At 34.9% G+C, this 23,572-nt stretch overlaps 2 protein-coding genes across 2 annotated transcripts; both read left to right on the top strand.

The window, feature by feature from the left end:
- The first annotated feature begins 30 nt into the window (after positions 1-30).
- LOC100933178 (olfactory receptor 14I1-like) lies at positions 31-972 on the top strand. Its single transcript, XM_003774415.1, has one exon. It carries the CDS (start codon positions 31-33, stop codon positions 970-972), a length of 942 nt encoding a protein of 313 aa, XP_003774463.1.
- A 10,768-nt stretch (positions 973-11,740) lies between these two features.
- LOC100933437 (olfactory receptor 14I1-like) lies at positions 11,741-12,694 on the top strand. The gene has a single exon (XM_003774416.1). The coding sequence runs from the start codon at positions 11,741-11,743 to the stop codon at positions 12,692-12,694; it is 954 nt and encodes a 317-aa protein (XP_003774464.1).
- Positions 12,695-23,572: the final 10,878 nt, after the last annotated feature.

Genomic DNA, 23,572 nt, shown 5'->3' with positions numbered 1-23,572 from the left:
TTTTTAGTCAAATCTCAGCACTGCAGCAGGATGGGCAACTTGTCAATCATTACAGAATTCCTCCTCATGGAGTTTTCCAGCTCACGGGAGCTGCAGATCTTACATGCTGCGCTGTTCCTGCTGATTTACCTGGCAGCCGTCCTGGGGAATCTTCTCACCTGTGCTGCAATTATCACTGACCCACACCTTCACTATCCTATGTATTTTTTCCTGAGTAACTTATCTCTGCTGGATATTGGGACCATCTCTGTCACACTTCCTAAATTCATTGTGAATTCCTTGCGTGGCGTTCAGTCCCTGTCCCTCTTGGGATGTGCTGCCCAGATGTTCTTCTTTATCCTCTTTGCAACCACAGAGTTTGCTTTGCTGGTGGCCATGTCCTATGACCGCTTCGTGGCCATCTGCCAGCCCCTCCACTATGGTATCATCATGACTCCAGCACGTTGTCTCTGGACAGCAGCTGGCTCGTGGCTCAGTGGGCTTTTTTATTCAGCTGTACACACGGGGAACATGTTCCGCCTGCCCTTCTCAGGATCCAATGTGATCCACCAGTTTTTCTGTGATGTTCCTCATGTCTTGAAAGTCTTAGCCTCTGATGTGTTTAACACTGAGTTTGTGTTAATTATAGCAAGTTCATATCTTTTCTTATTCTGCTTTGCCTTTCTAATTGCATCCTATGCTCGCATCTTCTCCAGTGTGCTCAAGATTCCTTCTGTGGAAGGACGCTACAAGGCCATTTCGACCTGTTCCCCTCAGATGATAATCCTCATGTTATTTCTCTCTTGTTCAATAATGGCAGTCTTCAGGGACACATCAGACACATCACCTATCCAAAACCTTTTAACTGCAATGGCTTATACCACATTACCACCCCTGCTTAACCCTCTCATCTATAGCCTGAGGAACCAGAAGGTCTCAGCTGCCACGGGCAAGATGATCAAGAGGATGTTTTTTCAGAGAAAGAAACACTAATCCATGAAAACCTAAAGACACTGAAGAATATGTGTCCGGCCTATCAAATATGTAAGGTAACACATGAGGTAACCTAAAACAGGGAGAAATGGCACCAAAAATAATAGGACCCAGGAAAACAGCCTCTTAGATGGAATGCTACATGGGATGGAGTGAATCCATTTTAATTTTTCCTTATAACAGATCCAACTGTAAATGACTATTATCTAGAGTGGAATTATCATGACACCTGCCCATTGTCTTTGGGTAGCTGTGCCATCAAAAGAATAGATGTTGTACCCAGCACAACATCTCTTTATTAGGAGACAATTCATTGATTAGCTGGAGAGAGAGTGAGAGAGAGAGAGCAAGAGCAATCAAGAGAGAGACAGAAACAGAAAGAAAGAGAGGCAGAGAGAGAGAGACAGAAAGAGACAGAGAAGGAGAAGGCAGACATGAGAAAAAAGGCAGAGATGGGCAAACAGAAAGAGACACACAGAGAGATTCTAGTATGAATGGAGTGATATATAAAGTTACAGATTAATGGATGGGCAGATAGGGAAATAGCATTTATTAAATGCTCATTTCTTGCTTTTTTAGAACTAGATTTATAATTAAAGGACAAAATATAAAGTTAAGGTTAGCTACATACACACAAAACAATGTGGATTTTAGGGCCATTATATTGGGACATAATATGATATCTGTGGTCTAAAAGGCAAGAAATTGTTTCAACTGGTTAAGACTAATGACAGATGAGGAAACTGAGGAAAATAGAAAAGAGTGGATAGCAAATTTAGAAAAGATCACATCTTAATATCTATCTTCTCTTCCAGGAGAAAGGAAAGACCTGAGAGGGATTAGTTTCTTCCTCTCTAGTAGGAAAGAGGGAGAAAGAAAGGATCAAGAGACAACTGGCTGTGTCCATCTAATTACCACCATTTATTTAGCCCTTTCCCACTCATTGGATTTTCAATTTTTTGCTATGAAAAAGATTCTAGAATTGACTAACATGAAATAATAGGATGCATGGTAAGTAGTAGTATGAAAACGTTCTATGCCTTGACAACACTATAAATACAAAGGAAATCATTGACAAGACTTTTTAAATGCTGAGATTGTTGTCGTTCAGGTGTTTACATCTACTATGGTTGGACTATAGTTGGAGTTCACAACTCAACCAACGGTACATCAGTGTCCCTATTTTTCCATTTCCAATCCAGATTTGTTTTTTGCTTGTCTATCATGATAGTCATGTCTAGTTTATCATGCTGATAAACATGAATGTAAGTTCAGAGTTTGGGGTTTTAAGCTACTTTTTAAAATCAATAATTATGTAGAAATTTTTTCTTGTAAGTCAATACTGACAAATGATTGAACAGCAACAATTAACTTTAATGTGCCATTTATAAAGTAATTGAACAATTTGCCATTTTCTTTTAAAAGATATTTTATTTATTTGGAGCTATAAATAAATTGGCTGAGTTGTGCACTGGTCTAACTACAGTAGAAAACAAGTTGGAGCTCTGCTCAAGGGTTTATACAACCATAAGATCACTTCTAGAGCTATTTGACAAAGAAATCAAAGAAAAAGTAAAGGACTAAAATGTCCAAAAATATTTATAACAGCTCTCTTGCAATGGGAAAGAATTAGAAATTTATGGAATGCCCATTATTTGAGGGATGGCTGAACATGAACAAGTTGCTGTATGGAATTATGATGGACTACTACTGTGCTGTTAGAAATGATTAAGAACATGTTTCAGGGGAAAAAAAGAAAGAAAAAAGACATTAACTAATGCAAAATAGTGGAGGGAAATCAGGAAAATGGATATTTAAAATAAGTGCTATTTATTTTTAACATTAAAAAATTGAGTTCTAAATTTTTTCCTTCCCAATTCTACAGTGGTTACTTAGAAAGCAAACAATGTGATATCAGTTATACCTGTGAAATCATGTAAGATGTATATAGCAGTTGGCTTTCAGAATTCATTTATTCTTTCTTTGGAGGCAGATAATATCTTTCATCAGGAGATTTTGGAATTATTATTGGATTTATGAGAATAGCTCAGTTTTTCAATGTTGGTTATCATTACAGTATTAATGATATTTTGTACAATTACATCCTAGTTCTACTCACTTCACTTTCCGGTGGTTCATATGTGTCTTTCCATGTTTTTCTGAAAGCATTCCCTTCATCATTTATCATAACACAATAGTTCTCCATCACAACTATATACCACAGTTTATACAGTCATTTCTCAATTGATGGGAATCCCCCATATTTCCAATTGTTTGCTATGACATAAAGCTTTCTGTAAATATTTTTATATTTAAGTCCTTTTCCTTTACTCTGATCTGTTTGGAGTAAAGACCTCAAAATGAGGAATGTTAAATAATAAAATTTTTAAAAGTGAATTGTATATGAAACATTTAAAAAGCAACTTATCGTACTCAGATAAAGAACTGATTGTGTCTGAATACAGACAGAAGCATACTTTATTTTTACCTTTTTTTTTTCTTGAAAGTTTATTTTTTTCCAGAAGAGAAATCTATGTTGTTGTTGTTGTTGTTTTGAAACATGACTTTTTTTGGGAATGTTTTACACAAATTATTTATGGGCCTTCTCAATGGGGTGGGTGTAGGGAGAAAGGGGAGACTCTGGGACCCAAAATTTTAAAATCAAATGTAAAAAAAGTTGTTTTACTTGTAACTGGGGAAAAGAAAAACATTTTAAAATATTAAAAAACAATACATTGTGAAATCATATTATCCTGTGAAATCGAATAAACTATAAAATTTACATTTTATTATTAGCACTTGTTTCTCTGACTGGAAGGTGGAGCCATGACATCTAAAACCTTCATTTAATGATGGAGACCAACACAGTATTCTCATTAACAATGAGATGATGTTTTTGTATTTCTGACTCATACTTTTGTACTATGTACTGTCTATCTTTCTTCCTGCCCTCATTTTCTTTACACTTGACCGAATGCCTGGCATATAGTAGGCATTGAACAAATGTTTAATGACTACTGATAAGATCCTCATGGACTGAGAGACTCCTAATAATCTGTAGTTTATGGTTGATACACATTTCCTCAAGAATATTTTATTTTTCCATATAAAGTTTTCAATATTTATGTTATTTTGTCCCCCAAATTCTTTTCCTTTCTCTCTTATCTTTGTTTCCCCCAAGATGGCAAGCAATCTGATCTATTAATTATATACAATTCTTTTATACATATTTCTATATTTATCATGTTGTCAAAAAAATCAAATTAAAAGGGAAAAAATACAAGAAAGAAAAAGCAAACAAAGGAGAAAATTCTATGTATCAATCCACATTCAGTATTCATAGCTTTCCCACTGGATGTAGATGGCATTTTCCATTCCAAGTTGTAGAAAGCCAGAACTTTGGAGAAGTATACTTGAAACAGTGTGTTAACTCTGTGGAATTGATGAGATATTGGTTTTCTAGTTCACATGTATCTAGTATTTTATAATGATATCATTACTCTCGTTTGATATAATGATATGATCACTCTAGATTGGCTTATACTCAGTATACTGTAATGATGTAATTGTAATAGAGGATTTAAGGGCCGAGAGAACTGGGGACAATGTCAGACTCAGATTGAGACTGGGTCAGACTATGACAGACACAGACTGTGAAGGAGACAATAAAAACGTTGGACTCTATTCTTCTCCAATCTCATGCTGACTATCCTGCTGAGAATAAGGCCCTTCCAGAACGCCAGAAAGCTTGCCTGGACATTATACCAAGTCTATTGTAATTGTCTTGGAGAAAAGCTAAATCTAACATGGTCATCACACAATCTCACTAATAATTGTGTACAATGTTCTCCTGGTTCTTCTCACTTCACTCAGCATCACTACATATAAATAAGTCTTTCCAGGTTTTTCTGAAATTGGCCTGCTTTTCATTTCTTATAGAAAAATAATATTCCATTAATGAAAAATTCAAATGAAGCTGTACCAGTCCAAAACCTACATTATAAAGCAGTGGTCATTAAAACCATTTGGTACTGGCTAAGAAATAGAGCAGTCGATCAATGGAAGAGCTTAGGTTCACAAAACAGAATAGTTAGTGACTATAATTATCTAGTGTTTGATATACCCAGACACCAACTTCTGGGATAAAAACTCGCTATTTAACAAAAATTGTTGGCAAAATTTTAAAATAGTATGGCAGGAACTTGGCATTGACTCACACATAACACCCTACACCAAGATAAGGTCAAAATCAGTTCATAATTTAGACACTAAAGAGTCATACTCTAAGCAAATTAGAAAAACAAAGGATGGCCTACCTCTCAGATATAGAGAGAAGGAAAGAATTTGTGGCCAAAGAACTGGAGTACATTATGGAATTCAAAATGGATATTTTGATTATATTAAGTTAAAAAGTTTTTGTACAAATAAAACCAATTAAGACAAGTTTAGAAGGGAAGCAGTAAACTGAGAAAAACTCATTTCCAAAATATATAGGGAATTGACTCAAATTTATAGAAAGACAAGCCATTTTGTGATAGATAAATCATCAGAGGATATGAATAGATAATTTTCAGAGGAAGAAACTAAAACCATTTGTGATCATATCAAAAATGCTCTAAATCACTATTGATCAGAGAAATGCAAATTGAGACAACTCTGAGATACTCCTACACACCTGTCAGATTGGCTAAGATGACAGGAAAGGATAATGATAAATGTTGGAGGGGATGTGGGAAAACTGGAATACCAATATATTGTTGGTATAGTTCTGACCTGATCTAGTAGCAATATGGAACTATTTTCAAGAGGCTATTAAATTGTGCATATCCTTTGCTTCAGCAGTGTCTCTACTGGGTCTGTAGATATTGTAGGATCCCTTCTTGTAGGGCAAGGAACTGGAAACTGAGTGGATGCCTATCGGTTGGAAAATGGCTAAATAAGTTATGATATATATGAATGTTATGAAAATTTATTGCTTTATAAGAAATGATCAGCAGGATGGTTTCAGAAACCATGTCAGAGAGACATGCATGAACTGATGCTAAAAAGTGAGCAGAACCAAGAACACATTGTAAACAGCATCTCATTGTACAGTGATCAATTCTGATGGACATGGCTCTTTTCTTTTTCTTTTTTTTTTAATAACTTTTTATCGACAGAACCCATGCCAGGGTAATTTTTTACAACATTATCCCTTGCATTCACTTCTGTTCCGATTTTTCCCCTCCCTCCCTCCACCCCCTCCCCCAGATGGCAAGCAGTCCTATACATGTTAAATAGGTTACAGAGATCTTAGATACAATATATGTGTGCAGAACCGAACAGTTCTCTTGTTGCTCAAGGAGAATTGGATTTAGAAGGTATAAATAACCCAGGAAGTAAAACAAAAATGAAAGCAGTTTACATTCATTTCCTAGTGTTCTTTCTTTGGGTGTAGCTGCTTCCGTCCATCCTAGATCAATTGAAACTGAGTTAGATCTTCTCTTTGTCAAAGAAATCCACTTCCATCAGAATACATCCTCATACAGTATTGTTGTTGACGTATATAATGATCTCTTGGTTCTGCTCATTTCACTTAGCATCGGTTCATGTAAATCTTGCCAATCCTCTCTGTATTCATCCTGCTGGTCATTTCTTACAGAACAATAATATTCCATAACATTCATATACTGCAATTTACTCAACCATTCTCCAATCGATGGGCATCCATTCATTTTCCAGCTTCTGGCCACTACAAACAGGGCTGCCACAAACATTTTGGCACATACAGGTCCCTTTCCCTTCTTTAGTATCTCTTTGGGGTATAAGCCAGTAGTAGCACTGCTGGGTCAAAGGGGATGCACAGTTTGATAACTTTTTGAGCATAGTTAAAAATTGCTCTGCAGAATGTCTGGATATGTTCATAATTCCACCAACAATGTATCACTGTCCCTGTTTTCCCACATTCCCTCCAACATTCCGCTTTATCTTTCCCCGTCATTCTGGCCAATCTGATAGGTGTATAGTGGTATCTCAGAGTTGCCTTAATTTGCATTTCTCTAATCAATAGTGATTTGGGACACTCTTTCATATGAGTAGTAATAGTTTCAATTTCATCATCTGAAAATTGTCTGTTCATATGCTTTGACCATTTATCAAATGGAGAATGGCTTGATTTCTTATAAATTAGAGTCACTTCTCTATATATTTTGGAAATGAGTCCTTTATCAGAACCTTTGACTGTAAAAATGTTTTCCCATTTTATTGTTTCCCTTCTAATCTTGCCTGCATTAGTTTTGTTTGTACAAAAACTTTTCAATTTGTTATAATCAAAATTTTCTATTTTGTAGTGAATAGTGATCTCTAGTTCTTCTTTGGTCATATATTCCTTCCTCTTCCACAGGTCTGAGAGATAAACTACCCTATGCTCTTCCAATTTATTTATAATCTCATTCTTTATGCCTAGATCATGAACCCATTTTGACCTTATCTTGGTGTACGGCGTTACGTGTGGGTCAATGCCTAGTTTCTGCCATACTAATTTCCAATTTTCCCAGCAATTTTTGTCAAATAATGCATTTTTATCCCAAAAACTGGGGTCTTTGGGTTTTTCAAACACTAGATAATTAAAGTTATTGACTGTTTTGTCCTTTGAACCCAACCTATATCATTGATCAACTAGTCTATTTCTTAGCCAATACCAGATGGTTTTAGTAACTGCTGCTTTATAATAGAATTTTAGATCTGGTACAGCTAGACCACCTTCATTTGATTTTTTTTATTAATTCTCTTGAAATTCTTGACCTTTTGTTTTTCCATATGAACTTTGTTGTTATTTTTTCTAGGTCATCAAAATAGTTTTTTGGGAGTCTGATTGGTATAGCACTAAATAAATAGATTAGTTTAGGTAGTATTTGGACATGGCTCTTTTCCACAGTGAGGTGATTCAGGCCAGTAGCAATGGCCTTGCAATGAAGAGAGTCATCTGCACCCAGAGAAAGGATTGTGGGGACTGAGTGTGAATCACAACATATTCTTTCCACTTTTTTTTTGTTATTTGCTTGCATTTATTTTTGTTCTCATTTTTCTCTTTTTAATCTGATTTTCCTTATGCAGCATAATAATTGTGGAAATATACATATAGAAAGACTGCACATATTTAACATATATTGGATTATTTGCCATTTAGGGGAGAGAGTGGAGGATAGGAGGGAGGGAAAAGATTGGAACACAAGGTTTTGCAATGATGAATGTTGAAAACTACACATGTGTTTTGAGAATAAAAAGCTTTAAAATTAAAAACAATTCAATTCCATTCACATACATAACTTATTCAGCCATTCCCCAATGATGGACACCCACTCTCAACTTCCTTGCAACATAAAAAGAGCTGCTACACACATTGTTGTGGCTGATATTTAATGAGATTAAGGGAGAATGGTTTTCACTTTGTTGTTTATGAAAAAGATTGTGCCCTATCTAATTATACTCAAGGGATGGGTCAGAGAATCCATAGAAACCAAGGGCATGGTGATGTTTACCTTGAATACTCTGGTGATTTCACAACACTTTCTCCAAAAGGCACTGGGCAATATATTCCATAGTTCCATAAGAATCACCCCAAATCTTTACAATGCCTGCAGGTTCAGAGATTTAGATTTTGAGTACCTTGAGATACTTTTGAGTCTGCTGGTAAGAATGGAATGAATTGGTGAAGAAAGAGAGAGTCTCCAGATTCTGTGTAGAAATGTTTAATGTGAAGAGAATGCAATGGACAATGACATCATGTACCAAGAAGTATGCACCTCACAACAGATAACTCAGGTTTTGTCTTCTTCATGATGGCTATGATAATTTTCCTTTGTCACTGGTCAGTTTGTTCAAGTACTTAATGTGTGAAGTCAAAATCATGGGAATGATTTCTCAGTAATTCTTATTTTTCTGACAGGTAGTTTGTATCTTGGTGTGGGTAGTATGGTAGCTTGGAATTAAATAAGACCTTAGTCTGAGTTCTGCCTCTGGCTCTTTTACAAGTTTGGCTTTCTTAGGAGATTATATCTAATTGTGCCTGTCTATATCATCTGTATGTCCTTATTTGCTTGTTTTCTCTTCCTTTTTGACAAGTTTATTGAGGTCAGGACATCTTTACCTTTCTTTTTTTTTTATGATGGCTTTTTATTTACAAAACATAGAAGCACCTTCTGTTCAACTTTTCCTCTCCTCCCCACTTACCTCCTTCCCTAGTTGGCAGGTAGTCCAATACATATTAAATAAGTTAAATGCATTATATGTAAACAGACTTATACAGTTATCTTGTTGCACAAAGAAGATTGGATCTAGAAAGAAAATTTAAAAAAAAACCTAAGAAGGAAAACAAAAATGCAAGCAAACAATAACAGAAAGAGTGGAAATGCTTTGTGGTCCATACTAATTTTTTTAAATTTTATTTAATAGCCTTTTGTTTACAGGTTATATGTGTGGGTAACTTTACAGCATTAACAATTGCCAAACCTCTTGTTCCAAATTTTCACCTCTTACCCCCCACCCAGATGGCAGGATGACCAGTAGATGTTAAATATATTTAAATATAAATTAGATACACAATAAGTATACATGGTGGTCCATACTCATTTTCCCATAGTTCTCTTTCTGGGTGTAGCTTTACCTTTCTTTGTAACCCCAATGCTAACTACATAGTCTGAAACAGGATAGTCACTTAACAAGTGCTTTTTAACTTACTGTGACTTGACTATGCATACGTCTCAGTGTCTTGTCCATCTGCATTGGTAAACACAGATTTTCTCCATTAGGTGCCTGTGGAAATAAAATCATTAATAAAAGTCATTAGTAATTTCTTTTCAAAGTAAATTAGTTCATCTTCAAAACAGCTGACCTAGGGAAATAGATTTCTTTTACACAATAAGAAATATTAAGCAGAAATTTTAGCAATTATAAATGTTGGCTCTGGAAAGGGCAGTTTAGACTATGTTGTCAAAACTGCTAATTTTCTCGATGCTTGATTTGGTGCTAAGAAGGAAACATGAAAGACGAACAGTGAAATTCTTAGGAAGGGGTAAAATTAACTGTGAAAATCATATTTCTTGTATTCCCAGTTCCATCTTCTGATCATTGCACCATACAAGAGACTTGTGCTAGCTTCTGCCTAGATTTTCTCTAACTAGAAGAGAGATGCCCTTGGAAGGACCTTCTTCACCTTAGTTACAGAAAAGATTCCAAGTAAGGATAATGGGAATTTATTCAGGTGGCCATTGTTCACCTGATGAACCAAAAGCCTGCTGAAGATGGCCATTCAGTTTGGGAGCAGAAAGGGGACGTCTATTTGTTTGTTTTTTCAGAAAGCCATTTTTCTAATGTGGACAGTCTTAGCAAGAAGGAAAAACAACATCTGAGCAGTAATAGGGTGATCAGTTCCTATGTATAAACTCAGAATCAGAGCTCTTGAAATGCCTGTCAAGTACATGAAAGATGGACTAGAGAGATGAGATTAGCAAAGGGAAGAAATGAACAAATATATGAGGCTCATTTTGGAAGAGATGGCATTTCTACTGTGTGAGATTCTCTTTACTATGACTATGACTAAGACTATGACATAAATCTTAGGTAATATCTATTGACCATTTGAATTAGGGGACACAGTAACTGAGCAGCTGAAGAGCGTTTTAAGGAGTGCTGGGTCTGAAAACAGGAAAATTCAGTTTCGTGAATTTAAATTTCACCTCAGATACTTATTTGTTTGTGATCCTGGGCAGGTCTCTTAATCCTCTTTGTCTTATTTTCTTATTTGTTAAATTAGTTAGAGGAGGAAATGACAAACCACTCCAATATTTTTGCCCACAAAACCCCAAATGGGATCATGGAGAGTTGGGCAGAAGTGAAAACTGACATCAATATCACTATTTTTATTTGTTTTTTTTTCTTTCTGAGGGCATCTGCATTTAGAGTCATAATAATTGGTTTCAAGTTCCAAACTCTACCAATGGTCTTAGTTACTTTGTACGAAAAAAAATTGAATCAGTTTGGGGCTTCTTTGACCATCCTGTGAAACAATATTGCCAATGAAATTATCTTAATTGTATATAAAGTCACAGTGCTTTGAAACCAATTTTGTGATTTGGAATATGAAATAAAATTGATAATCTTTCCCTCAACTTCATCTCTCTCTCTCTCTCTCTCTCTCTCTCTCTCTCTCTCTCTCTCTCTCTCTTGGTCTTGCTGTTACTCTGTCTTTCTCTTTCTCAATTTAAGATTTATACATAGAAATAGACATATAGATAACTGTATAGATATAGTAGTATATATCTATAGAGAGAAAGACATATATATATATATAGATGTATGTATGAAAATACAAGTATTTATATATGAACAAATGTATATACATATGTGCTCACATAAATGTGTTTGTATGTGCACAAGTACAAAATCCATTTCTACCTTTGGAGGTGATGTTCTCTCTTTTATCTTTGCAGGGTTCACTTTTCTAATGTTTATCATGTATAACCTTCTCTGGTCATTCTACAGGACTAATTATTTAAAACTTAGTTCCAAAACTATTGGAATTAGCCTTGTTGTTTTCTCCTATAAGTTCTACCTTCAGCTGGTTTTGACTTTAAAATATCATGTAATTTTGCTTTGGTTCAAGTTTAATGGGACAGAATAGTTTCCAACTTCTAGCTTAATAAGTTTTTTTTAAATTTTCAACATTTTGGACCTCTTTGATACTTAAACATTCATTTATTTTCAGTTAAGTTACAGCACAGCAGCAGGGATGGGCAACTTCTCAATCATCACAGAATTCCTCCTCATGGAGTTTTCCAGCTCGCGGGAGCTGCAGATCTTACACGCTGCGCTGTTCCTGCTGATATACCTGGCAGCGCTCCTGGGGAATCTTCTCACCTGTGCTGCAATTATCACTGACCCACACCTTCACTATCCTATGTATTTTTTCCTGAGTAACTTATCCCTGCTGGATATTGGGGCCATCTCTGTCACGCTTCCTAAATTCATTGTGAATACCTTGTGTGGTGTTCAGTCCCTGTCCCTCCTGGGATGTGCTGCCCAGATGTTCTTCTTTCTTTTCTTTGCAGTCACAGAGTTTGCTTTGCTTGTGGCCATGTCCTATGACCGCTTCGTGGCCATCTGCCAGCCCCTCCACTATGGCATCATCATGACTCCAGCACGTTGTCTCTGGGCAGCAGCTGGCTCGTGGCTCAGTGGGCTTCTTTATTCAGCTGTACACACAGGGAACATGTTTCGGCTGCCTTTCTCAGGATCCAATGTGATCCATCAGTTTTTCTGTGACATCCCTCATGTTTTGAAAGTCTCAGCCTCTGATGTGTTTAATACTGAGTTTGTATTAATTGTAGCAAGTTCATCCTTATTGTTATTCTGCTTTGTGTTTTTAATTGCATCCTATGCCCGCATCTTCTCCAGTGTGCTCAAGATTCCTTCTGTGGAAGGACGCTACAAGGCCTTTTCAACCTGCTCCCCTCAGTTGATAATCCTCATATTATTTCTCTGTTCTTCCATAATGGCAGTTTTCAGGGACACATCAGACACATCCCCTATCCAAAACCTTTTAACTGCAATGGCTTATGCCACACTGCCTCCCCTGCTTAACCCTCTCATCTATAGCCTGAGGAACCAGAAGGTCACAGCTGCCATGGGCAAGATGATCAAGAGGATGTTTTTTCTCAAGAAACATTCATCCTTGAAAACTTAAAAGCCGGGGCAGCTGGGTGGCCAAGGGATAGAGCACTAGCCCTGAAGTCAGGAGGTCCTGAGTTCAAATCTGGTCTCAGACACTTAACACTTCCTAGCTTCCTAGTATGTTCCTGGGCAAGTCACTTAACCCCAATTGCTTCAGCAAAACAACAACAAATAAAAAAGGAAAAAAAAGAAAACTTAAAAACAATCAAGAATATGTATTTGGCATGTGAAATGTGTAAGGGAACCCATGAGGTAGCCTAAAACAGGGAGAGATGGCAACAAAAATAGCACCCAAAAAACCATCCTGTTAGCTGAAATGTTTCATGGGATTCTATGAAAGCATCATTATTTTCCTACAACATAGATCTGGCCTGCAAGTGGCTATTGTCTATAGTGGGATTATCATCATTTCAGCCTATTTTCTTTGTGCAACAATGTCCTCAGAGAAATGGATGGAACATAACCCTGCGCAATGTTAAATAAACTTAACCAAAAAGCCATCAGTATGGTTTCTGCCCCTCTCAGTGCCTTAGTCTATTACTTGCCTTCTCACTGTCATTCTTTTGCTTCTGCCTATCATGTCCTTCTATGTCTTTGCATGTTGAAGATCTACTTATCATACAGATATAGAAATATATACAGATACCCACAAATATTTATACATATACATACACACTCATGTGCATATAGTAGTTCCCTGGAAAATTAAATGCTTTGTTCCTCAGTTTGCTCAATTGTAAAGTCAGAAGATTGAACTTGATGAGCACCATAGTCCTTCTACCTCTGCTTTAAAATTGTGATTTTTCACAAAATCTTTACTCATCTTTCAAGCTGCAAGTGATCTTTCATCACATTTAATTTCCTACATTATTTCATCCTTTATGCTCACTGCATTCAATTTTCTACCACAACTAGAAGTATAAATATCTTTTCTCTCCTAGTGAATTCTCTGTTCTTTTTCCATATGGTTCAGTCAATTGGAACAAATAATGGCTCCCTTGAAGTCATCTTCATTTTATTTATACTGGCAAAATTTGTAGTTTCAATAATAAAAATATGAAAATCATTTCTTGTGAAAGGGAATTATCTAGTATAAACTTAAAACATGCATCCACCTCAGGGGATTCATTATATTTAGTCAATAAGACCTTCTTGATGGCAAAGACTGTTTCATGTTTGCCTTCATATTATCCCTAGATTCTAACAAATCTTTTTATCTTAAAGTAGTTGCTTCTTAAATTAATGCATATTAATTTCAAACTTCTTGAGAATGGAAACCTTCTTTTCCTTAACTTTATATTTACCTACTACCTAGCATAGCATCTTTTATTCATGAGGCAATTTATGAAAATTTATTTGATTATTAGTTGGGGGAACACAGAGAGAGACCGAGGTGTAGAGAGATCGCAGTTTGAATGGTTTGAATGATGAGTTCATGGATTGATGGATGGATAGATAGAGAAAAAGCATTGAGTAAGTATTCATTCTCTGCTCAAGATTTTGAGTTAGATGACAATATTAAATCAGAGGACCATGACAACAGGGAGATGATACCACGACATGCAAGTGAATTGGATTGAAGTGAGGGAGGGCTATGTAGTTGCCTCACTTTTCCCTCCAGAGACTTCTGGGTTCAACAGCCAGATATAGATCAAGATGACTAGAGATGTGCCTGGAGAAAATGGAAGGCCTTGGTCTTTTTAAGCAAAGGTCCTCAACAGGTTTCAGTTTGACTGAAGCTGCACCCAGTCGGTAATTAAAACTAGGTAGCAATTGAGGCAGAGGATATCTTTCACCTAGTCCAAGAAAATCTAATGGTAGCTTCATTTTGTTGTTTTTAGTTGATGTTTTTTTAAACTGCAAATTCTACTCATTGTTTTTCTTAAATTATCTTTTTTTTACATGTCTGTTTTTATTTTGGAAGGAAAAAAAAGGAAAGAAAAAAATGAGTTCCCTGAGCTAATTTTCCAGTAAAATAAGCTCAGTGATAGTTCATTTCTTTCCTTTGCAAGTTCCATGTATAACAGTATAATATACTCAATAATTACTTAATTTGTTGAATTTGAAATAAAAATAGCTTAGAGACTGACTAAAAATAATTAGGAGACATTATATTTTAACTAGTCCATGGAACAGTGAGTTTTTCTACCACGATTTAGTATAAGACTGTGAGTATAAAAATAAGACATATTATTAATATCATCAAATAATTACATAATACTCCTACTATTTTAAACCTTAGATGCAGGTGCAGTAGGACCAGGACAGGCTCTAGGAGGCTAAAACTTAAATAAATGTCAACCAGTAGTTATTAGTATAGAGTTATTAAATATTATACACTTGTTCTTTATGAGCACCTCTGAACAAACCAGACGTCGTCCTTGAAAACTGAGGGTCCAGATGACCACGTCTTGTTTGTTCAGAGGTGCTCATAAAGAATGAATTAGAAAAGAAAGCCTGTTAGGGGTTACAAGCAAGAAAGAACTGGGCCATGTTGCATTTATAAAGGGTAGGAGCTCCTCTAGGCAAGTCCCCCACCTTGTACCAATTATCCAACAGAAGTAAAAGTTTAGGAACGCTAATAATTTAGTGGTTACTGGCTGGATTCTGTAGAGTAGTTAAGTCAGACTCAAAAGCTCCACATACTGACTTGTAAATTAACAAATGAGCATTATTTGTGTTGCAGTATATCTTTAAGTTGTTAAACATGTCCCAATTATATTGTAATTTAGTTGGAGTACATGGCATCCCATGGGCTAGCAGTCTGATGGCTCTGCTATAGAGTCATCATGGAGAGTTGTCTTTTAGATTTTAATTAAGAACAATTAATTAAGTTGTTTCAACTTTGTAAAACAACCTTTTCTCTGCTGAGCTGGAAGATACCAATAAACTTCAGCTGTGATATCTACAACCAAAGCTGCTGTAAAGAAAAACATAGCTTGATTATTAAATCAATTTGAATTTCTACATGAAATAAAGTAAAAGATGTTTTTTCCCTAAAGAGCTAACATCAAGTTTAAAAGAATAATAAAGGGAAAATAGTAAAAAAAAAAGATCTTTGATGGAAAGACTTGGAAATAAAATTAAGAGCTAAATTTAGCAGATAGAAAACCAAATCCACTTTATAAGAAACTTCAAAACTTCATGTGTTTAGATTCCATAAAGGGAAATTAAAATGAAGGAAGAAGAGCTGAGAAACTTAGTTCGCTAAAGGCAAATCCAATAGAGTTAAGAGTTGTACAAGTCCTAAATGCAAATGTCTCTATGAAAATATCCAAAGTCTATGCAACAACCTAGTGGAATATGGGAGCCTACCCTAATTTTATCTCACAGGTTTCTCTGAGAAATAATTGTTGTTGTTGTTCATTACTTGTTCTCAAAGAATACCATGACATCAGGGAAGTGATGTCATGACATGTAAGTGAATTGGATTTAAATGAGGAAGGTCTGTGCAAGATCACCTGCCTTTCTTTTCCCTTCAGAACCAGATGAAACCTATAGCTGGAATGAGGCTCTTGTTGAATATTCCTTATTCAACAGAAATAGAATAAATTAAAAGAATGTTTGGGGGGAGTATTATATGTTAAGGAGAGAGTCATTTGAGAAAGTCAAGCAATCATTGGTGGAAAGCACAATGGAGATCAACTACTTGAAGGATATTAGTGGGAGATAGAGAAGTGATTTTGCTTTGAAAGTTTACCACAAATCATTTGGAGAGAAAAAACCTAAATGACTTGTTTAGGAACTAGATCACAAGCTTGGCTCATAGGCACTTTAATCTTTCAGTACTTATGGGAGACTCAGTATCCAGAATTCCTGGGTCAATTCCTTTTTGTCAAAATTGGGACAAATGAAAACTTCCTGATTTGAATTAATGTTAATTTTATTCTTCAAAATATTGAAGACTCAACAAGAGTAAATTCCAATCTGCTTTTGATTGTCACAAACCATGAAGAACTGAGCAGTGTGGTGGAAATTTTGGGAAATCTAGGGAAGAAAGAGTTTTTGACACAATAAGGAATATAAAATTGATGGAGGTCTAACCTAAGCTAGTCTGTGAGAAATTTGATTTCCAAAGGTTACAGAATAAATACATATGACTTATTCCAAAGAATAAAATGGTATAGGAGAAGTTAGCATAGGATGGAAGATGCTCAAGAATGACATTCTAAACACATAAACAGAAACTGTTCCAGTAAGGAGAGAAAAAATGGAATTTATTGCAAGAAAACAATATTGCCATATAGAGAATTTGTAAGTTAATTTAGATTTTAAGAGAAAACGTACAAAAGATGGAAAGAAGGCAAGAAAAAAGGAAGAATATGAGAATGAAATTATCTTGTAAAAATAATGTTACAAGTGCAAGAGCTAAGAGCAAGCCAAAGCTGGCAAATAGCATCCTATGACTTCTTAAAGATGAAGACACAATGCCCAGCCATGTTAACAATGGATGAGCTGAGCACCAGAGCTAAACAGAACTTGAACTAGAACTGAATGTAAAAAACATTAATTTACAACTATTCTCTGCTTTTCTCACATTATTTGCTTACATCTTTCAAAAATTTGTCTATGTTATTCCATTAAATTCATCTGGTTATAAAACTTTTCATCTTTCAACAATCAGCTAATGTATGAACTCCACAAAGTCTGCCCTAAACACTGAACTTTAAAATAGTCTTTCCCTACACCTTGAAAATAATGTTTTGTGCCTCTTATCATGGTTTTCTCCATTAAAGCACCTCATATTCATGTTGAGTTTTTCTTGATAAAACAGACAAAATCTCTAATTTGATTCTGTATGCATCATAGAACATCAATCAATTTATTGAACTGAATAGAAATCCCTGTGGTGCCCATTGTCTCTTTCTCTAATTATGTTTATATTTTATATTTCTCTAATGTATATGTCCTATATTATTAGGTATTCTACTTAATCTGTAAGCAATAAATTAATCCATTACTTGATCTTCTGAGTCACATAAGAACAGAAAATATGGTTGGTCATATATTAACATATTACTTAATATCACCCTGAGAAATTTTGCTAAACTGGAAATAACAACCAGTTATGATTAAATATGTTATGTTAGTATTTTTCCTTCTTTATTTTTACTTGTAATTTTAAAAATTATTACTTTTCATTTTTTTACTTCTCATATTATCATTTATCTTTTTTTTTCTCCTGTAAATAAGTTGAATCTCCAAGTATAAGGTACTTTCACTGAAGGAACAGAAGATCTAAAGGGGAAAAAAACCACAAGGAACAAAGCAACAACAGCAACAAAGGAAAAAATATTAAGTTTTGATCCACATTCAGTCTCCATAGTTTTCTCTCAGGGCAAGGATGGCACTTTACCTCACAAGTTTACTGGAATTTTCTTGAATCATTTTATTTTTGAAAAGTGACTTCTAGTTTGAAGAAGAAAGATGAAAGAGGAGAGCAATCTGGAATTATGCTAAAGAGGTATTCAAGTGTCTGTATCCTTGTTTTACATATGTTTTTGATTGTTTTATTCTATAAATTTAAACTTAAATAAAAATTTAAAAAGAAAAAGATGGAAGAGGCCAAGCCTGCATCATATTGCTAACGGGAAGGTCTTGGAAAACATGAAAGGAGGGAATCCCTATGGTCTCCCTATCTCCACCTAGATATAACAGACACAATGAATAATTTTTCTTGGGTGAGATTTAGAAGGTTCTGTCTTGATTGATCTGAGTTACCTGTCTCCCCACAGAAGAATACCTTCTCTTTACATTGTCTAGTATGTATGCTTTTATATATGGCTCTTCTGATTTCTAATTTTGCTATGATTTGGATAATTTCTTCCTCAATTTACTTTGTGTGTTCATTATGGGCATGTCATTATATGTAGAAAAGTGTCAAATCTTAGATTAGTCACCTTTCTCTCAATAATACTGACAATGGTTTGGAAGTTAGATTGAATCCAATCATACCCCCTAGACTGATAATATTTAAGGAAACACACAGATATAACTTTATTTTAGGACACCATCTAAGCAAAGTAGAGTGATAGGGGCTCCAACTTCCTGCTTCCACAATTATTAGCTCCCTGGAAGAAGAATATGAGGAGAAGAAGATAAAGATGTCTATTCTTCCTTTCTTTGGGCCACATAAGACCATCCCTCACTACTAGGACTTTGGTGCCTATGGAAGCCCCCTTACCATTGTATTCCTTTATAACACACTGCGTCATGTCATATAAAAACAAGTATCAATTTCTAGGGAGACTAAATGTATGATTAAGGCCTTCTTTGCAAGAATGAGTAAATTATAGAGGAGAGAAACAATGCTCTTGAGATTACTTGCCTAAATAAAGACAATTCTTTCCAGAATGGATTGGTGTCAGGAGGGGAATTAACCAAGAAAAAAAAATAGATGATCAGAAACCACATTATTAAAGCATCCAGGTTTATGATACTTATAATAATATCTGAGAGGAAATATTTGTTATTATTTATCATTGTTATTTCTCATATCTCCAATCCAAATTCTCTCTGTCCTGAAATGTGGATCTCCAAATAAGTTTTTTTTTTTTTAATGATGAACCATTAAGAAAATCAAGAAGTATCTTCTGGGTTCCAAAGTGGCTTCTACAAGGTACAAAGAGGCCAAAGATGGAAGTGCTCTCAGAAGGCCAATCATAAAACTTTTATGGAATACTTCCTTTGTGTAGGGCTGGGATGCAGCCATCTAGGAACCTGGATATGTTTGACATTGACTGATGAAAAGATCTATAATGCATGGAGATTGATGACTGATGAAGAGATCTCCAGGCATTATAGACATTGACTAAGAAGTTTTCAAAGACCAGATTCCAGCTAGATGAGGGACTTAGAGAAGGAGTAATTTTACAAACATACAAGCGTTTTTAGAGCAAATTCTGAGTGTAGAAGATTTGGGGTCTTTCAAGGTCTTGTGATCTCTAGAGAGATGCAATCCCAGCTCTTCTGGGCTACTGCATTGTCTTTACCCAGGAAAGGTCACTGCTCCCTTGGGACTTGAAAGCTAATGCCTCTCAGCGTTATCATTCCCTATTGATAGAAAATGCTCCTTCCTATTCTTGAACTATGAGTAAGAAGTGGTTATATGCAATGGAGTTGCCAAACAGTGTTTTGTCCTACATGGAGGACATGTAGTCTTTTTCATTGTCCGATCCCCTTACCATCTCTGTTTTGGTAGTTACCAAATTTAGTTCTTCATCAAGTCCTGCCATTGATATTTTATCCATGTGATCCCTGGGTCAGCCTCTACCCCAGTACCACATATGTCTTTTTCTAAACTTCAAAGTTGTTATAACCTGGAAGACTGTCTCACTCTGACCTACTGTTGACTCTTCCACTTTCGAGTTTGATTGAAGGTGTTATTTTTAAATTGTTCGCTGTGGAATATTGGGAGGGCTCAGTTGAGTGCTTTTACTATCCACTATCTTGGCTCTGCCCTTGTAAGTATCTGGGATTCCTTTCAAGGAGTAAAATTCTCCTTCAAATTGTTTTGTTCATGGGTTTGATTTGACTTAACTTATGGGGAGAGTTGGGAAAAGTCAACAAGTTGTAAATGAAGAAAAGGATTGACCCTACTTCATTAATTTGTCATCTCTTTTATATTTATATATTTGTTGTGCATATTATGTATTTCTATGTGTATAAAATGTATAAAGAACTGTATAAACACAGAATATATTTATTTTGTATAGATAAAAATGTGTGAGCTTTTTGGGGGGGCAAATAATTAATATTTCATTCATGTCTGTACGTGTGAATATATATTTGTATGCATATACATCCATACACACAAACATATAAAGAAATTATAGTAGGTAGGATTTTGGTTCAAAGTATGTGTGTGTGTATGTGTGTGTGTGTGTGTGTGTGTGTGTGTGTGATGCAAATACATGCAAATACTAGCAGAATGAAATTAGAAATTTGGGAGCAGGGAAGGGCAACTACCATACTTTTTTTGGCCATATGAAAGGGATCCTTTTTGTCAAGCTTATAAAATAGAGAATCACATGTTCAGATCTGTGCGTTGGGAAGACCCATATCATAACTGAGTAAAGGATAGACTGGAAAGGGTAGGAACAAGGAGGGCTAAGAACTGGAAGTTTATTTGAATAGCATATTTTAAATAGGAAACATGATAACTGCTCGAATGCAGCACACATTCTATTAAATTTTAGACAATATAAAAAAGCACATTAAAAGTATATACATGCAATGCATATGCTTATATATGTGTGTGTATGTATAAATGTACAGAGACACACATATGCTATATATATTATACATATATCTATACATACAGGTATCTATATAGGCATATAAATACAAACATATATAGTTTATAGGTAGAAAGATAGATTTGACTATCTTGATATACTCAGAATTTTCCCAATGAAAATGTTTCCTTTAAATACACTTTAAAAGAAATTAACTTAAGTAGACTTCCATTTTGGACCAGATTGAATGGAAGATCCACATGGACTAGAAAAATCCTAATGGATTATATAACATTAAAGGCTGAACTCCTTTGTTAATAAAATTATTATTATTATTAATAAGAAGGCCTCTACCTCAACTAATTGTACTCAAGGGAAAGGCCAGAGAATCTGTGGTTTAGAAGGCTGAAAGTGTAACTTTGGCTCCGCTGGGGACTTCAGAAAGTATTTCTCTAAAGAATATTGCACAATATTTTTCTGCTCATAAAAGGTTTATCAAATATTACAGCAAATCGGGTACAGCCCCTCCTAGTACAGTTTCAGCTTCCTTTGTTCTCCGAATCCCTGAATGGGAATAGAATCAAGACCGCGAGGATAGAAGTAATCATTGTACATGAGATGTGGTAAAGAAAAGCAATCAATACAAAGTCTGGAAAGGAGAAATGCTACAACTCTTCACTCAGGTATAATTTTATTCGATATTCAATTTCTGAATGACCAATTTGTTTAGTTAATGGGTATAAGAAGTATAGATTGATTTCCAGTCATTATGGTACAGTAGACTTGAATTTAGGAAAACTGCAGCTTAAATCATTCCTCTAGGATATAGAAGCTATGTAACTGATGACAAGGCATTTAATCTCTCTGAGCTTCAATTTCTCATCCATAATATAGGCATAGTACCTACAACATCTCAGAGAGTTTGTTTGAGATGTCAGTATGATCTTTGTAAAATATTGTGCAAGATAGTGTCAGGTAAATATTAGCTACTACTAGTTACTATTGTACATTGAATGGAAGATGATCACAGACTATAGAAGTCCTAATGGACCCTATAACATTAAATGAAGAACTCCTTTCTCCATGTTATTAATAAAAGGACCTCTACTTCAATCAATTATACTTAAGTGAAAAGTAAGAGAATCTGTGGATACTAAATGATAAAATTATAACCCTAGGTCTGGTAGGAAGCATTTCTCCAATGACATGGGACAGTATATTTTCACTCATATTATGTTGATCAAATATTTCAGTAAATCGTACATAGGATAATTTCCGCTCCCTTTGACTTCTGAAGTTCCAAATGGGAACAAAACCAATTCAGTGAAGAAGGAGTTACTGTTTGGATACTGTAGAGTACCTGTCATTTGATAAAGAAAAGCAATCAATATGAATTTTGGCAAAGAGAAACGCCACAGCTCTTCACTCAGGTATTGTTCTGTTTGATGTTTCATTTCTGCAAGGTCAATTTGTTTAATTAATTAACTGGGTCTTAGAAGTCTTGGGCTTGGACTATGCCTATGGTATGATCCATTAGAGAGTCATTATGCTATGACAAATGATTTAAAAAACATGCAACTTAAATCCTTCTAGTGGTTCTCAAAGTGCGGTCCAAAGAATCCTGGGATAATTGAAAGACTTTCAGAGGGTCACAACTTTAAAATTCGTTTTTATTTTTAATATGTTAAATACCCATAAACATAGTAGACATAAACAAAATTCTTTGGATAATTATCAATTAACTTTAATGGTATAAAGTGATATTGAAAACAAAACCTTGAGAACCATGCATAGTAATTGTGTAACTGAGGATATCATTTAAATGTTCTGTACTTAAATTTCTCATCCATAACATGAGTATAATATTTGCAGGATTTCACAGACTTCAAGCTGAGAATATGCTCTTAGAAATATTTTGCAAAAGAATACTATTTAATTATTAGTTCTTATTTATTATATTATATATTGCACATATAATATAATATATATTATCTATTATGTATCCCACATAAGTAGACGCTACCTATAGTGCAGATTAGGATAAACAGCACAAATTTTTATTCAAGTGAGATAAGAGAAGTATCCAATGAATGAGTTCTTTTGGGTAAAGTGATTTGAAAAATCTAACTTTTTATGAACATATTTTGTGAAAATACACAATAACTGTTCTATTATCATTAGAATTATTATTATCGCTATCATTGATGTTTAACAGGAGGCATGAAATTAACTAGAGAAATGATTATGCTGGAAAGACTTGGATTCAAATTCAGATTGTGAAAGAAACTCTTCTTTGTGCATCTCTCCAAATCCCTTTACTTTCCAAAACTTGAGGCAATTATAACTATTATAGGTTGATATCACTGAAGTTGCAGAAGAGATTTTCTTACCTGGTATGACTTCCTACTTTGATAAAATCAAAGATCTCATTAAATATTATTATTAGAAAATCCATATTACATATCAAGGATGGATACATCCATCCATCTATCTATCCATCTATCTATCTATCTATCTAAAGAACAAGACAATGATTTCACATATAAAAAATAACAGATAAGCAAATGCTCTCTTTTTTAATGTCTTGGACTTTTGAATCTTTGATTGGAACATATAAATCTCCTGTTACCAAAAATCACATGCTCCAAAATAGG

The sequence above is a fragment of the Sarcophilus harrisii genome, chromosome 6 (assembly GCF_902635505.1).
Source record: "Sarcophilus harrisii chromosome 6, mSarHar1.11, whole genome shotgun sequence".
NCBI classification, from domain to species: Eukaryota; Metazoa; Chordata; class Mammalia; order Dasyuromorphia; family Dasyuridae; genus Sarcophilus; species Sarcophilus harrisii.
The sequence above is the reverse complement of the archived record's forward strand: the minus strand, read 5'-3'. Positions and strand labels throughout refer to the sequence as shown.